The sequence below is a fragment of the Rosa chinensis genome, chromosome 1 (assembly GCF_002994745.2).
Source record: "Rosa chinensis cultivar Old Blush chromosome 1, RchiOBHm-V2, whole genome shotgun sequence".
In the NCBI taxonomy this organism is placed as follows: Eukaryota; Viridiplantae; Streptophyta; class Magnoliopsida; order Rosales; family Rosaceae; genus Rosa; species Rosa chinensis.
This window is the reverse complement of record NC_037088.1, coordinates 45,086,880-45,104,675: the sequence shown is the minus strand read 5'-3', so window position 1 is coordinate 45,104,675 and position 17,796 is coordinate 45,086,880. Positions and strand designations below refer to the sequence as shown.

General features: G+C 35.9%; 2 protein-coding genes across 5 annotated transcripts; both read right to left on the bottom strand.

Annotated features, from left to right (window-relative positions):
• Positions 1-5,418: 5,418 nt before the first annotated feature.
• On the bottom strand, positions 5,419-7,890 carry LOC112181514 (B3 domain-containing transcription factor VRN1). Its single transcript, XM_024319875.2, has 5 exons — positions 7,690-7,890; positions 7,331-7,530; positions 6,225-6,567; positions 6,023-6,150; positions 5,419-5,832 (listed from the first exon to the last, which is right to left on the bottom strand). The coding sequence occupies exons 2-5, from the start codon at positions 7,478-7,480 to the stop codon at positions 5,593-5,595; spliced, it is 861 nt and encodes a 286-aa protein (XP_024175643.1). The 5' UTR covers positions 7,481-7,530; positions 7,690-7,890; the 3' UTR covers positions 5,419-5,592.
• A 227-nt stretch (positions 7,891-8,117) lies between these two features.
• On the bottom strand, positions 8,118-17,590 carry LOC112181513 (zinc transporter 5). Of its 4 annotated transcripts, none has more exons than XM_040512714.1 (11): positions 17,456-17,590; positions 12,209-12,401; positions 12,017-12,102; positions 11,562-11,646; positions 11,087-11,165; positions 10,799-10,929; positions 10,577-10,663; positions 10,300-10,412; positions 9,484-9,614; positions 8,990-9,103; positions 8,118-8,621 (listed from the first exon to the last, which is right to left on the bottom strand). In XM_040512714.1, the coding sequence occupies exons 1-10, from the start codon at positions 17,506-17,508 to the stop codon at positions 8,991-8,993; spliced, it is 1,071 nt and encodes a 356-aa protein (XP_040368648.1). In that variant the 5' UTR covers positions 17,509-17,590; the 3' UTR covers positions 8,118-8,621; position 8,990. The 4 variants fall into 4 exon arrangements, with proteins under 4 accessions (XP_040368648.1, XP_024175640.1, XP_024175641.1 ...); XM_024319872.2 differs by lacking the exon at positions 17,456-17,590 and adding an exon at positions 13,367-13,607; XM_024319873.2 differs by lacking the exon at positions 17,456-17,590 and adding an exon at positions 13,367-13,607 and having other exon boundaries at positions 8,118-8,615.
• Positions 17,591-17,796: the final 206 nt, after the last annotated feature.

Genomic DNA, 17,796 nt, shown 5'->3' with positions numbered 1-17,796 from the left:
AGGAAGCCATAGAAGAAGGTATGATTCCTTGAAATAGATTCCCTTGAAGGATAAGAAATTCAAGGCTCAGACAGTTTCGAATGATTTCTGGGATTTCTCCTGTCAAATTAATTATTTACGGAAATGTCTAGTGCGTTGATATTCTTTAGGTTACCTACTTCCAGAGGTAGATGGCCTGTTAGAGAGTGTGATAAGTTGAGTAAGATATATAGATAAGGAGGAAAGATCAATAACCTGGTATATCTCTAGTAAGGCTATTGTTAATTTGATATATCCATTACCTGAGATAGGTTTCCTATATATAGAAGATGGAATCGGTCCTGATAATCTGTTAGTCTGCAAGAGCAATACTTGCAGCCGTTGGAGCTTCCCAAAATAAAGACAAAAGAGTTATTGCAAGTCTAAATTAAAATCAGTGCCAAGGAATTTTCTTAGGTACCCGAGTATTTACCATACACCTATTTTGTTAAATATTTTGGACCATTGGATATATTTAAAATTTGGTAACCTGTTTAGTCCTTAGCCAATTACTATTAGTTAAATAGTATTTATTACTAATTAATTTTATCATTAGCCAATTAATGTTTGATTATCAATTAACAATTACACTATTGGCAATTACTTTTTTTTTCTTTATTAAAAACAAAAAACTTCTAATCTAGGCTCACGGAATTAGAATTAATTAAATAGTCTTTATTACTAATTAATTATAGCATTAGTATTTTTCTTAACCAAATATAATTCTTTTTACATGCATTTTATGACAACCACAACAATTAATGTAAAAATAGATAATCTTTGTTTTAGATGTAGAGTAACTACTTCACGTACAACTTATTATTACTGTTTTTTGGACTAATTTACAAATGTTACCCCAATGTATTATCATATAGGTAAACCCTTATATTTTGACTAATAGCACGTATGTTCTCATTGCTGTAATGCAGTTCTCCCTTGCGTAATTTAAGTAATATATTGTGTAATTTCCATCGTCAAAGTTGTAATTACTTTTAATCGACGCAATTTACCACAAACTACAACAATTGATGTAAAAACAATAATTTTTGTTCTAATTGTAGTAATTACTCCACCTACAATCGACAATTTAACAATTTGCCAACAAATTTGTTGTCAGAGTGGTAAATCTTTATGTTTTTATCATTAAATGGAATGATTACTTCAATGAGTAAACATTTTACCACAACTCACGGCAATTGATGTAAAAAGGGTCATTTTTGTTCTATTTGTAGTAATTACTCCACCTAAAATACTGTACTAATTTGTAAACAATTTAGCAAGTTTGTTGTCAGAGTGGTAAATCTTTATGTTTTTATCATTAATAAAATGATTACAACTATGACTACATATTTTACCACAACCCCACAACAATTGATATAAAAGTGGTAACTTTTGTTCTCTTTGTAGTAACTACTTCAAAAACTACATCATTTACAAGATTATCAACAATTTTACAATTCTGACAACATTTGTGTTGTGAACATGGTAGAAAATTAATATTAGAGCAAAAGATATGTATGTACTCGGTATTGTAAGGAGGTTCTCCATTTGATAATCAATGTTATCCATTTGATAAAAGTTGTCATACTATGATATTTATATTTTTAACCACTCAATTACAATAACCACAATAAGTGTGATCATGAGTCGTAATTTTAGTTCTACGTGTAATTTATTATTTTGACATTATCTATTACTTGTTTCTGAACAATATTACATATCAAGAAAGAATGTGTTGTTAATATAGTAAATTTCATTTTTAAAAATAACACATGTCAACATTTAAGTGGATAACCTGTTAACCGGTTCAATAGGTTTTTACTATATTAATTTATTAAAAAATAATAATAATAAGGATATGGCATACATCAAATTACCCGAGACGACCTCAGTGCCAAATGTTGCTGGCAAATAATTTGGAGAGCTGCTGTAGAGTTCATCAACTGGCCATGGTCTCTGTAAAAGCCTTACTTAAGAATCAAGCATCTACACCTTCTCCGAGTGAAACTAGGAAACTAAACGGAAAAAGGAGAGTTCCATCTCATTAATCTTTATGGAAACTGATTAATGAAAATGCTTATAGATAGCCACAGTAAGTTTTTAAATTTCATTCCTCCAAACCCAACATATTCGTCCATCTATCTCTCCTGTCATACGTTTCTCCTGAAGAACTGACCAAGAATTAATTCTCTATCTATTTCATCAACAATGGAAGAGAAACCCTCGAAAACCCTAAATTTGATCGACAAGTTAATGTATGCAGCAGAATCACCCTCAACGGCTAGTAGTAGCAGAAACAGTACTGCAGAAGACAACCAACAACTCTGTGATGCAGCCACTGCTTTAACTTTGCATCAATCTTGGTTGCAGCCAGCATCGACCACAAACAAGAGAAAAGCAAGAGCACCAGTTATTCTGAAAGATGAAGATAGAATTAAGAAACCAGCCCCTCCTACTAATCCGAAACATCAAAAACTAGTACTCTCTGATCATGAGAATATGGAGCCAAAGACGAAAAGTGACCCGGTAGTGGAATGTGATGATGCTCAGAACCTTCATACACTAACTGAAGGGAGCGCTAGGCCCAGTGCTCATAATCATATTGATGAGCAGGTGGCTCGTGACCCGGCCTTATACAAAATAAAGAAGAAGTTGACTCTAAGTGACCTCGGAAACTTGAGCAGGCTCTTGGTGCCAAAAGAGATGGTCAAGAACCATGTTCTGCCTCACGTGAATGGCGACTTTGTACAAAGACTCGAGAGCAAAGCCGGTAAACAAGTTACGGTTAAAGACTCTGACAAAGAGACCGAGCATCAATTAACTTTTAGATACTTAAGGTCGTCGAAGAGTTATGTTTTCAATGGAAATTGGATGGAAATCGTGAAGGGGAGAGATTTGAAGAAGGATGATGAAATTGGACTTTACTGGGACACACTCAATTCCAATTTCCACTTTTCTCTTCTGAAACTTGCAAGCCAAGAAAGCCAAGCTGCCGATGAAGTTACTCGCGCGTGGTCATCAACAATGACATCAAGTCTAGAATCTTAGAGGTAGGTAGATGACTTGTAATAATTTCCGAAAGTAATTACCCTCGTTATTGAACCACATTCCATCAGGCACTCATGGACAACATCTGGAGTAAGTAAATCCCTCCCGTAATAAAAGTGTTCATTTTATAATGTTCACTTCATATATATATAGGCAATGTGGGTGTAGGCATGATACCAATTTGTTGCTAAGTTGGACCATAAACTAGCAAGATAAATTTGCATCGACTCTGTGTGTTGCTATAGTTGCAAAGAACATGATCTCGTTCGACAGAATTAGTAGTTAAGAAATGCAGACCAGGTGATCAAAGAGATCATTCACTATGTTGGTGTGATATATGCTTCAAGTGTGTTGTGAGAGTTTTCTTCTACGATATTTTCATGCGATCGTTATTATATTTCCATAAGAATGTAAGGGTTATACAAATGTGAGCTTGCATGTGAATGTATAGTTACTTGTAGTATTTAGCTATACTTTTCACGTTTTTATAGATAATTGAGCTATTGGAGTAAATTAAAGCATTTTGAGCAATGCTATAAAACTCCGTGGCCCAGGCGCCGCTTAAGAGTCTCCGCTTCAATTAATGGCTAATCAGTGGGGGTGGGCGGTCCCATTTTGGGCTGGCGACTAGGCGGCCTAAGTGGTTGGGAGGGATTAGCAGGGTGGGTTTGGGCATCTTTAATTTTTTTCTTTTAAATTGGGGAAGATATTGGAGCTAAGATGACAACGGTCAGAAAGCTTTTAGGAAATGATTTGGAGATGAAGTACCCAATCACATCCATCTTTTATGATTCCACCAATGCTTTGATCAAACTCTCCTTGCTGCCATTCACCTCGGACTTGCCAATTTGCTGCGGCGGACGCTGGCGGCGCCATCTTTTTCATCTTCTAATTATCAACTATGGCGCCTATTAGAGCTGTTGAGATTTGCTCTCGGTGAATCACCAGATAGAGTTTTAGATGAGAGAGAAGCGTGTGAGAGATATTTGTATTGTTTATTGTTTTGCTTTTGTGACGATCACAACTCAATTTCAAGTGGGCACTAGTGTTTTTAAGGAATATGCCAAGACTAAAAAATTTAAAAATTATCGTTCCGTTTTCTTCTTCTTCCTTTTTAATTTTTTTTTTTTGTTATTCTTAATTAGATAAATAAATGCTATAAAAATAAAAATGAAACAAAATTCTATTTTTGTTATTCTTAATTATTCTTATTATATTAAGCGGCTGAGTGCTAGTCCCCTGGTGAATGTCTAACTATCGCCTAGTGATTATTAAAACACTAGTTTTGAGAGCATGTCAAATAGATTCTTTAAATATAAATATTTTACAAAAAATAATACAAAGATATTCTCAAAGTTCAATCCATGTGAAGGGATACATAAAAATTCACGTTATCAAGTTTCAAGGATATTTGTATATGAAAAGAATTTCAATAATTTTAGTATGGTTTGTTCACTTGTTGTACATGATTTTTTACGTTATTTTTTTCTCAATTGCAAATGGAGAGAACCAAAAAAAAAAAATTCAAAGTAATTGCAAGTTTCATGTGCGTAACTGCATTGAATTTTGAAGTTAGCTTTATCAAAGAAATTGGCAACAAACGAGCAAGCTACTCGATTGACACTCTAGTGATTAGTTGTCTTTGCTTCCTACGATTAAAACTATGTAATGTTACTGATCTAAGTATTGTGCTTGCTTAGTTTACTTTGTTTCTTGCTGGGGGATCCATGTAATGATCAATGGGCATAGAACAGTTAACTTGCATTGAGTTTGTTTTGCAAGGACAAATATTGATCAAGAAAATTACTCAACTTATAAAATGAATGAGGAAAGCAGAAAAGGCTGAAATGTTTAGTAGCACGAGGACATAGGAAAGAAAAAGGACAAAAACCATTGGTTCAAAATAAATGCTCGACTTGCACAAGCTTTATCATATTTTTAATTCAAACTTGCTTGGTCTCTCTGTTGGTGCTTCTGTCACTCTGCTACCATCATCCTTCTTATAATATCTTCCCTCTTGTGTAATGTTGCTTTGTCCCTTTGATTCTTTTTTATTCTATGCAGACTTTCTTTAATTTCTGGTTGCCTTTGGCTTCTATTGAGCCTGCTTTGCTCCTTTGGTCTATCTTCCTAGCCATGTTCACTTGTTGCTTCTGTTTTAAGCATGGATTATCTTCATTAGTTCTGCTGGAGTTTCTTGATGAGACTTCATGAGTATTTGACTCTTACTTTGCTCTGTCCTTTGCTACTAGCCTACTATTATATAGAATCATCAGATATCTATTACCAAAAGAATGAGGGGAGTCCAACATTCTCCTTGAAGTTAAAAGGCAAAGGTATAATCCAACCACAAATCTAAAAGAACAATACCATTCCTTATCCTACAGAATAATGCATACTGAACCAAAGTTTCTTGTTCTTCTTTGAATGTAGCAAAACAAGGTGCTCTTGGTACACAAACATCCCAATCTAAACAGCATAGAAAAATACTCTCTAATGTCTCCAAACTGAAAAATAACTAAAATACTACACTTTCCTAATCGAAACCTTCATCACTGCAACCTCAAATGTCTTTGAAATCAGCTCAAAGTCACAGATATCTCCCTCTTGCAACCCATTCTGTTTCACAAACTGTAGCCAACCTCCACTGAACCTACTAGAACTCTGATAAAGATGGATCCAGTTCACATCCCAGGACATGTTTCCAACTTGAAGCTCCACTTTCTTTGGCTTGTAGATGTTCCTCATGAAGCTCCTTGGTGTGAGCTGCAAAAGTTAGATAAAAGAGGTACATTAATCTAAACTGATACTAAAAATTTGAAGAGTAATGCCAATGCCTCTTAAAGTTGAATTAATATAAGGATACTGGGGAATGGTAATCACAAGAACTGATATACTTGGTCAGAAAAAAAAAATTTAATATATGCATCAAGATGTTGGGATCATGTTTCTATACCAATGGTCCCTTGGTCACATGAGTTTGGCACATCTGGACACTGAAGCAAGGATTTCCAGAACGGCTTATGGTGGCTCGGTTACTAGCTCTACCTCTCCTTGAAAAATGTGTTCGACGACCCAATTCGCCTGCATAAATTAAGAAAGTGAGTGCAGATTCTGAAAAGTTTTGATTAAAGATTGTCAGTTGATAAGAAACTTACTAGCACACTCAATTTCAGACTCCAAGCTAATTTCAGTGTTTTGCGGTTCACAATCAGAATCAGAGTCAACAATTGTAACGTCATGAAGCCTGTCACTTTTCTTACTGCAGCGATTGTGTCCATATATCTCAACATCGAACTTTGCATGTCCAAAGTAATGAAAGACAACATATTCACCGAGGTTCAAACGATTTCCAACTACAAATTCCCTCCAACCCTTTTTGAAGAAGAACTCTCCACTAATCCTCTTCAAATCAACACGCCAAGATCCAGAAAAAGTTTGAAGATGGCACTGATGAGGTACCTTTACTTCAAACTTCTCAGAAAAATCTTGGGGGATTTTCTGTAACAAAAGTATTTGAATCAATCCTCAATATATAAATAAGAAGACCAGAATATAGAGCAAATGACTTGCATCTTTTTCAATGAAAAAAGGACAAGCAAAAATCCGCACAAACAACTTATGTAAATACATCTCTCCTGTTTCTTTTCTTTTTTCCTTTGATCATAGCTATGTGGTTATCTCAAACTTCCAGAAACTTGTACTCCAATAATGGTAAGAGTAAAGTGGGATATATACTTGGCATAAAGAAGTAAAGACCTTGACCAGTTGACAGATTCTTTGGATTTTATGTTGCTTTCAGTAGAGAGGTTGGATTTTAAGGACTCATTAGAGATTTAGAGGATTAGCATGCAATTAATAACCTAAAATGACACTAGGTAGCCAGTAAAGTTCAACATAGAGGATATAGACTAATTGAGAGACTAAGGAGATAACAAGAGATCAAATCAAGCAACAGTCACCATAGATCAGCCAAAAATTTTGCACCAGAGGAGACTACAAATCCCACTATAATATTTGATCCTGTATATTTCTTTGGCTTGCATTTAAAACTAATATATTTTCCAAATCAAAAACCCCACAAATGGTTATGACAGATTTACAAGCAGAGAATTTTTACAAACATATAGAACACAAGAAAGTGAAAGTGCATGTAAAGTTTCTATCTTTTTGCTTAGATAAACATGTAAAGGTTTCAGCTGTCCAAAAGTGAAGAAAATCTATCTAAAAGAAAGATGATTATGAAGAAGTGGAGAGAACTTACAAGCTTCCCTTTTTGAAGAACAGAGTAATCAACACACTTGTAAAAGCCTGGAAATTTAGAGTCTTCATTCTCTCTTCTTCTGCTGCAAGAACCCATCACAGAGTTGGCTTGGCTACCTCTTCTCTTTGGGGGTGAATAAGCTTTGCTCATTTGGGCGCAGGAAACAGCAAGGCTCAACAAGAAAATGAAAGTATAAAAGCCTAGAAAACCAGCAGAGCAATATATAGTTATATACCAAGAACCAACAAAAAGGAGGAAATGATACATGAAAGTTATTAGTAATAAATGAAGAAATTAAAAAGAGCTGAAATGAACAGACTCGCTGAGAACAAGGACATAGTACAGCAAAAACCATTTACCATTGGTTCACAATTAAATGCTGGAGTCGTATACTATTCTTCAATTCAAAGCACTCCTCTCAAATCTGGATAAGCTTCAAAGCCTGTTGGGTTTCTCTTTCTGTGCTTCTGTCACTCTGCTGGTAATGTCCTTCATATATTGCCTACCCTTTTCTAGTGTCAAGTTGCTTTGTCCCTTTGATTCTCATTGATTCTGCAGACGTTTTAATTATCTGGTAGCCACTGGTGGGTGTTGTGCTGCTTTGGTTTTAATGCATTTGTTACTTAAAATTTGAGTAAAGAAGCCCTACACCGACCACAAATCTGGTCCACAACATCCCACATAAAACTGCATACAGAATCGAAAGTTTCTTGTTCTTGTTTAAATGCACCAAAACAAAATGCCTTTGGAGCACAAACATCCAATTAGTCTGAATAACAAAGAAAACGACAGTAGGGCGCCAAGAAGCTCTCATTGGCCAAAATGAAGAGCACAACTTCATATAACATATAGTCCGTCCACTTGGTCAACAAGTTACAAAAGTTATGGATTAGTAATGTATATTAAACAATTTGGCTCGACTATACTAAAAACAATGGGAGAAAGAATATTATCTCGTCTCAGCAGTTAAGTACAAGTATTCTTTCTTTTCTTTGTCCAACAGATGGTAAACTACAAACAGTTAGAATGTATGACCACGTTTCCGAGTAGTATTATGGGATATCCAATAGATTGATCGCCCCATGTGCCACATCAAGATATGAGAAGTGAGAACCAACAATTTTCTTGAGAGTTTCCTATCTATCATATTCAACAATCGACATTGAGTTCTGCAATAAGAATTTCTCTTCCTGCTGATTATGGTTCATAACATCCAACTGAAAACCAACCATTTGTGCAACAATACAGTGCCAACAAGTTGCTACTGATGTACATTAACCTACAACTGCAACTGCATGAGAGAGTATTATCAGCAAACAGAAAAACAAACGTAATAATAAACAAATCAGTGTTTCTTCCACCAATGAGACAGAGAGAAGGAGAGGGAGTGAGTTTTGAAAGGAAAGGAAGATGAGTTGAGTGGGTTGTTTAAGAGAAATTCCGCACTAAACCAAGGAATGTTTCTCCAACCCATTTGACTTGGCACTGATCTCCCTCCCCCCTTCTCTCTTAATTCTCACATTATTAGAACTATATAGCATCACTGATATGCCTATACTTTCAAGCCTACCATTTACAAGAAATATCATATCAAATAGATATGATTACTTGTAGAGTTAAGAGGATAAATATGTCCATATAATCAAAAAGTGAACATACTTCAAGTTGGAAGTGCAGACATCTGAATTTCATCTCCCAAAATCCCATCCGATGAATCAGGCTTTTGGAAAGAATCTTTTCTACCACGTTCCAAAGAAGTTGCTTCGTATATCCCTACAAATGAATTAAATTTATAAGAAAGTTGGGCAACATCAACAATTGGGAAGAACATATATAAGAAATATGCAGAAAACCCCCATACTCCATTCCATTTTTTCCCCTCATGATACATAGTCCCATTGCATATTAGATTACCAAAAGCAACTAGCGTGCAAGTTTCAATGAGCAACCAAAATTTGCAGCAAAGGACAAAATGTAAGAAATGTACAGATTAGCAAAAGATTACTCAAATATATACATGAAATCAACAAGCAGCCCTCCATACCAAAAACTACTTCATTTCAGTAGAACTGCATGAAAACATATAATAATGTTGATCACAGTACCAATCACATCCATACCAACATCAGAAGTAATAAATGTTGTGCACATACCAAAGCCCAAAACTATGCAGCAAATTAGGAATCCTGGAAGAGAAAAGTCCAATTTGTACACCTTTTCCATCACGATTATGCATCCTCCAGCTACCATCAAATGCTTTGGAGAAGAGAAAACCATGTGTAATCTACAGAACCATTAGAGCATTAAAGTATATGACATGATCAGGACACAGGAGATCATCCCCACTCAACTATAAATACAAATGAAAAGTAACAAACCCCAAAAATAAAAATTGCTCAACCAGTGCACTAATGACATATATGAGCGTGGTTCATAATTTTCGGTCTAGGCGAACAATACCTCCAAATATTGATCAAATTTTACAGTTCAAAATTTTTTCTGGTGTACCCCACTTAAATCCTATAGTTAAATGAACTTGATAGTAATCATTAGAATGAAAAGGAAACAGTTTAGTCAATACAAAACAGTCTTTACCAGATTGCTGACAAAGATTACCCTTGGTCTGTCCCCAGCACTCAGATAGACAAACGAAAATATAATGATTTTGTATACATAGCCCCTCACTATGTAGTGCTTAGGAACCAAACAACAATCTGGAAGATAAAATGCCCCAAGAATATGTGTAATATCTCTACAACTAGAAGAACCATTGCAGTTTTCCTCCCCATATATGGAATGAAAATCAGTTGACTATAGTTAAGTTTGAATAGTCAACAAAACTAAATTTACTAAAGCTGGAAAACATAACTAAAACATTTCCAAATAGACATGGAAGAACTCCTAATCAGGCAGTTTTACAAAGAGTGAAAGAAAGGACTGAACTGGACTGACAAGTTGTAAGAAAATACCTCTCTTCCGCAATACTATCAACATAGAATATCAAGATAACTCCAAAAAGAATGGTGCTTAGAAAAGCCCAAGTAGAGAATGGCATCTTATTGCTGCTGCTAGAAGCTGATCCCTAAGTGATTCAAAAAAACAAGAAAGAATTAAAAGTGAAAGGGTAAAAAAGAGAGGGGGAGGGCAAAGAAAGACTAACAATATAGGCATAAAACAGAAGACCCATAAAATCAAACTTCAGTTGCTCCAAAAGTCATTCTAATCCAATGTAATCTTGGAACTTACTATGATTACGTCCCACATGGCAATAGGAAACATGAAGCATGTTGCAGAGGCAATAGTTAGAGCATGAAGTCGCCTTTTAAGTTGATTCTGAAAGCACGGAAGGCAACAATGACTTTTTAAATGATCATATCAATTGGAAAAAAACAATATACTCCTCAGGATATATAGAACAAAAGAGTATGAACACAATAATAGTAAGATGATGAATACACAATTCATCACCTTCAATGAAACACGCCTTGCAATCACCCTCCTCAATGCTGATAAGATTCCTGCAAAGATTGGAATTGCCATCTCTTTCATACCTAACACCTGTTCTGGCTGAACCTCAGCATCAACGTTATCTTTAAATGGTAATTTCAGGTTAAGTTACACATTAAAAGACATGATCACCATTTTTGAAAGTGAAAAGGAAAGAAGGTATAGGAGGAGACAATAATTACTAAACCGCCTTCAAATAAATTAATCCCATATAATCAAGAGAGAGAGAAAGAAGTTAAGAAAGGATATAGAATGGAGAGTATGTTTCCGTGGCCCACCCTTGAGATAAGAAGTAGAAAGACGCCACCATTGCAATAAGCCCGCCTATCTGGTAAAAAATGAAGAAACATCCATCTGAGATTACAAGAATCCAACATCTCTTAGTATTCAATTAGAAACAAATTGATATCAAGTAACCAGGACTCTATATCTTCTATTCCTAATTCTGGGCAAGCCTTCACTAAAGCTTGAAGATATAAAAGTCAATACTCCAACAGGCACAGTCAGTTAAGTCAAAACATTTTATATAGCTGGAGATGGAAACTCTGGCATCTTTCGTCAACTTTGAATAAGTCTAATGAAACGAGAAAATGACCACTCTAAAGAGCAACACGTCAAACATAACATTAACTTATGTGCTCAAAGTGATCATACACAATTGACATGAAGCAAACAGCCTAAGAAAGTTAAATCCACAAGAGGAACAAGCATCTGAGAATTCAACCTTTTTCCAAGCGTGACCCTTCCGCCCATATAATACTGCAGAGAGTACTCCAAGGATAGCACCAGAATACTCTGCCATTATAGCTCTAGCATAATATAGAAACATAAAAAATTTAAAATCAGCTCTACTTCTAAATAACGAAATCCAGTTTTATTTGTTCATATTATGTCCATTTTGATATCTAGTCATCACATGTTTATTGCTACCAGCTTATTGCTCATCAAAGTGGTAAGAGCATGTGATAGGCAGCACTATAAAAAGGACGCAAGGTATGCTATGTGTTTCATCTCACTCATCACTATAATTTGAATGTGACCCTTCAAATGACATAATTGGAACAAACAGGAAAAAGGAAATTAGCTTAATCATACTCATACTACTAAAATTTGTAAAATTTGTATAAAAAGGCACTTGAAGTGCTTATTTGGAGTATCTGAAATCATAAGCGAGCGTACCTAAGAGGTCCACATGATTTGAGGCCTTTTCCCCACAAAATAAAGTACAGAGCTGTTATACCACCATTTATAATAGAAGGAACCACCTGAAAACATCAGGAACTACTCAAGAAGCATCTAGCAGCAATCATTTTGTAACTTTTTTTTTATGCTTTTTCCTCTGAATTTAATAAAAGCAACAATTTAAGGAACCTGTGTATTTGAGAGTGGCCTGCCCTTCCAAGGCTTCTGCAAAATTAGAAATAGGATGGATGCTGGGATCAGGCAAATGAAGAGAAATAGTACAACCGAAGCCCCCGTCTGAGACAAGTAACGGTACAGGGAGTAAATTGACCATATTCTCAAGAAATTTCCGACAATATGGATTACTTGCAAAGGAGTGTGCCTGTTTGAAGGTAAGTTCATTGGTATAATTAGTTTCAGTTGAAATAGAAACAAAGTACAAACATATGACACTGATTTCACTGAAAAGAAATAAGAGTTCTATTCCACGAGAGCTATAAAATATGAAAAGCAAAAATGAGACCCTTCTAGGCTCTAGCACTCCAAAAAAAAAAATTCCTGGTCAAGATGCAATGTGGCTACAGCAACAAAAACTACTCAATACTAGACCCTGCAGCAGCCCCACATACATCTTGCAACATTGAACATTATCTCCACGGTAAAATTTCTCTACTACTCCTGCTGCTAAAATGCTCCTCCTAATTAGAAATTTAAAATGGCAGATATAGAAGTCCATAGCCTGCACCTAACCACAGTTTTCTCCCCATAAATGCAACTATCATCTCTAATCTCCGGCTGCTTCACCTGTTAATCCCTTCTTTCTCCTAAAAGGCAACAGCAAAACTTAATACTAGGTCATAAAGTATATCACCGAACATAGTGATATCAGAGTTAAAAGTGGGAAGCAAGCCTAAAGTAACCATCATTGTCTTGTACAACTAACTCAAATTACTCGCTACCTAATTTACAACTAATCAACAGCAACCCCATTATGCATTGTGCTGAATGGGACAAACTTACCACTAGTTCATACTTAACCAAAACCCAGCTTATTAAGTTAGATTTAGTTCTCTTCTTTTCTATCCCTCTAAACCATACTTCTTCAATTACTCAAATTCTTTGAAACCTTCACCACCAAGCAAACTAAGACCCAGAAATCCTACCAACCCAAACCCAAAAAAGCTTGCCACTTTCATGAACCCAATAAACCAGAGAAACAAATACAACAGTTAAACACATATAAGATTCACACATCTTCCTCCCATTCGCTATCGAACACACTAACTTAGGGTTTTGAAATTCAAATCTTTCGAAACCCAAAATGCAGAGATTCAATTTGGGTTTTACCTGAAATGTTGCGGAGATCCTCGATCTTCAGAAACTTTCCTTGGAGTCATCATTTTCGAAACCAATGGCTTTCAAGTTATCACAAAATCTAATTGCTCATGCATTTAATCGCCGATTCTATGCTTCTTCGTAACTCAAAACCTTGCAAATCACCGACTTTAGCAGTGAAGAAGAAGAAGAAGAAGAAAGCAAAACCTCAAACTCTGAGCAAACCTTGTTCAAGCTTCGCTCCCAAATTCTATTTCTTCAGCTTCTGTAATAACCTGGGCCGTTGCTATCTTGAGCCCATGAACTGGATGTCGGCCCACCCTCTATTTTTGGGACTCACACAAAATTGGTAATGTCATTGCCCAATGAAGTTGGTCTAGTGGAAGCATGTTAAACTTGCACCGCAAGGCTTCTCTTGGTAATAGAAGGTCTCTGGTTCAAACCCCAGCTCATGAAAAACATCCCTTGGGGAGAGGCCATACCCAAGTTGTTTCCGACTCTGGAGTGGTAGTTCACTCGGCCACCATTTTTGTACCCAAAAAAATTGGTAATGTCATTTATAGTCGTATTTATCTATCTATACTATAATTAAGAGATACTAGTATTAAGATAAGAGAGCTTGCTCATCAAAACTGATTTTTTTTATAAATTTAACTCTTATATATTAAAAAACTATAAAATATAAGTAATCAACAGGGATTATATAGTAGTATAGTACATTGCAAGTAGAAAACAAAATAATACAAAATAAAAGTAGAAAACGTAGTAGTTGTATGTAGAGCTTCCCCACTATCTTTAACTTCTTTCCTCACACATAGTGAGTGGGCCTTGTTAGTATATTTTTAGCCTCAGACATTAGAGCGGTTCCGTCGATTTAAGTTTTTTAATGCTAGCTGACGATTTTGGATTTTCATTATTCAAAAGTGAAACTTCACCCAAAAAAAAAAACCGATCAATTAACATGCATATTTGTTTGGTTTCAGTTATTTTTAATGCGTTGATTCTGATAATTTGACCTCTATTTCTAAACAAAAAATTTCATGCCTAGTATCATTAATTTAGTCCAGCAATATTACTCTCCGATATGTTGACAGTTGCACTAGTGTTATGAATCACCCACACATGCTTGTACATAATGTTATTGAGATTCAAATATTCACGCAGCTCTCATGTGCCTTTTCTGTTCATGAGAAACAAAGACCTCTGCTCCAAACTCACGAGTCACACCTATCATCAACTAAATAACCACTGAAGGCATCACTAAAATCTTCGAGAGCGATGAGTTGATCAAAACCAGCTAAACCACTAACAATGGTTTGATAAATACAGTACTTCTTCTCCTCTTTATTGCCATCTTCAAGAACCAGGTAGCTCTTCCACTGCCTACTAAATAAAAACAACTTGCAATCAATCGTTACAATGCGCTTAGGATCTATATATAGCTTTTTTTCTCCAGACAGTAGAAAGAGATGTGGCCATCCATATTACGAATCTTGTTTCCATTTGGGAAAAGCACTACTTGTATTCTCCAGTGTTAAACTCTGTCAATTAGTATCCATTGATTTCAGCCTTGAAAACAAGTCTACTCTCGTAATGCAGCGTTTTGGAGGTTTATTCGTAATTGATCTCAAGATGAGATGAGGTCCTTACGGTGAATGTCAAAGCTAGCCATGGCGTCAAGGTTAAATACCCAAATTTGTACGTAGAGGAAGACGCAGAAAATTAACTTTCCAAACGCAAATATGAAGTAGAGGGTGCTATATAAATATAAATATATATAGAGTGAAAGCTTAAAACTGATAGATGTAATCCTTGTACAGTAAAGTGAATGAATGCTAATCAAGCAATAATAATAAGAAATAGGAAAATCACCAGTGTTACACTGATGAAAAGGTTAATTAAGACAGTTAAAATGATATAATGCTTCTTCTGGGAACAATTATCACCATGAAAAATTTGTTTGAGAATTCAGAAGCTTTCATTCTCAATCTACCAGCACATATATATAACACCATATTTATCTGCATGCATTCTTTGGTTGATTTGTAAGCCCACATAATCAAAAGGTTGTCACTATAAATTGTTATATCTCCATATATAAATAGATCCTCTATGCATGGGATTGAATTATATCTTCTAAAAATGAGGTTGCAAAGAGATTATCAGAAAGTTAAAAAGCTCAGTCTTTAATTTCAAACAAAAGAACCTAACCAACTAGATAGAGATGAGCTCAATAACTAAGAACTAAAAACAAAGCCCTCTGAGAAGGTTAATTCACAGCTAACTATTACTTCATAAAGTAACAAAATCAATATCATCTTTCATAATCATATGCATGCAGAATGCAGAATGCAGAGTGACAAAGAAACGAAGATCTCATTGAGTTGCAATAGCATATGCAGCCTAGCTCCAAGCCCTAAGGCAAGTGCACAGGCCTATATGAAACAACAAAGTTACATGGCGAATTGAACAACAAACCAATTAACCATACTTACCAAATACATATATTGCGTTTAACTCGGAATAATATACTCACTAGCAAGCTAGGTATAGATAATTCCTCAACCATGGGTCTGTTGATGCAGTGGTAGTCTAGGAACTGGTGTTGGCCACCATGGGAACACCAACTGGAAGAGGCGAGGATGACGGGCAATATACTTATCATTTGGGTCGTCCTGAATAGCTATGTTTGACCACGCTCTGGTACGAGTGTTGTACATGGCAAGGAATGCCCGCATCACTTCCTCATCCATATTTATATTACATACATAGAAGATATCCTCATCAGTGTTGGGGTCAAAAGCTGAGATCACAAGCACATCTGGAACAATATCTTGGCCACTGGATAAACCCCCGAGTGTTTCACACATAATTTGCCGGCTGAACCAACCACTTCCAACTCCCAACCTATTATATCATCGTATAACATGTCCCAGCCCCACACTCGCAGACACCCTCGGTGCACATCTGTGCATTCTATTAATTGCACACGCTCATCAGACACACGCTCGTCAACTAGGTCAAAGAAACAAAACTCAGGATGATGATCATCAACACTAATATTCAAAGTAGTGCTAGTACTTTTAGTAATATTCTTGTTGCTGAGCGGACCCAACCAAATCAGACCAGCACCATTAAGACTCTGCCAACACAATGGTATAGCATACCATTGTAAACGAAGCCAGGACCTGTGCACATATCAAGCACAATGCCTCGCGGGGATGATACAACTGTTTCACCTGTCTCAGAAGAGAATATCTCAAGATTGAATTTGAATGCCACAGAACCTGATGAAGATGTATGAGGAAGAACTCTCACAACAGTATACCTAAAGTCCTCGTTTATTTTAAGCGTACTACGTACTATTACTTATAGTACCATTACCCTCCTCCTCATCCTCCTCATAGTATAGGGATCACAATTCACAATCAATAATTATTTGTATGAAGTTTTATATAATAAATTAGTAATATTGTTAATGCAGATTGGGGCGGGTATGGGGACCTAATCCCCAATGAGGATAGGGACGGGGAATCCCCAGTTTCTTATTACGGGGATTGGAGCGGGAAAGGGGATGTGGAATAAAGTCGGGTATGAGGATGGTAATTTAATCCCCTTACCCTACCCTCCCCATTGCCATCCCTAAGATAGGATGACGATCTGGGGCTGATGATCATGAACTTGTTTTCCTTTTCCTTCCGGTAATCATGGAAGGGATAGGATGAGAATCAGAGGCCAAGGCCAGCGTTGATGATGAATTTATTTTTCTCCTTATTTTCCTTGCCTTCAAGGAATGAGATGCATACCTTTTTTGAATAATGCAAGAAGTCAGATACATTATATAGATATGTAAATGCAAAGGAAACCCAACTGAATAAGGAATCCTAAATAAACTTGAATTGGCCATCTTAAACTTGAAACACAGCAAAAACGAGGAAAAAAATGTCCTAGTCCTAACTACATACAAATTCTAATTAAACGAGGAAAACAAATACAACAGTTAAACAAATATTCGATTCACACATGTTAACTAACTTAGGGTTTTGAAAAGAAAAAAAATTCTTTCGAAACCCAAAATGCAGAGATTCAATTTGGGTTTACCTGAAATGCTGTGGAGATCCTCGATCTTCAGAAATTTGTCTTGGAGTCATCATTTTCGAAACCAATTGCTTTTTAGGTTATCACAAAATCTAATTGCTCATACATCTAGTCGCCGATTCTATGCTCTTAAAACCTTGCAAATCACCGACTTATGCAGTGAAGAAGAAGAAGATGAAAAGCAAAACCTCAACTGTGAGCAAACCTTGCTCAAGCTTCGCTCTCAAATTCTATTTCTTCAGCTTCTGTAATAAAGGCTCGTCGAGCCGTTGCTATCTTGAGCCCACGAACAGAATGTCAGCCACCCTCCAGTTTTCAAGCTGATAGGAGCATTTTAATGCGAC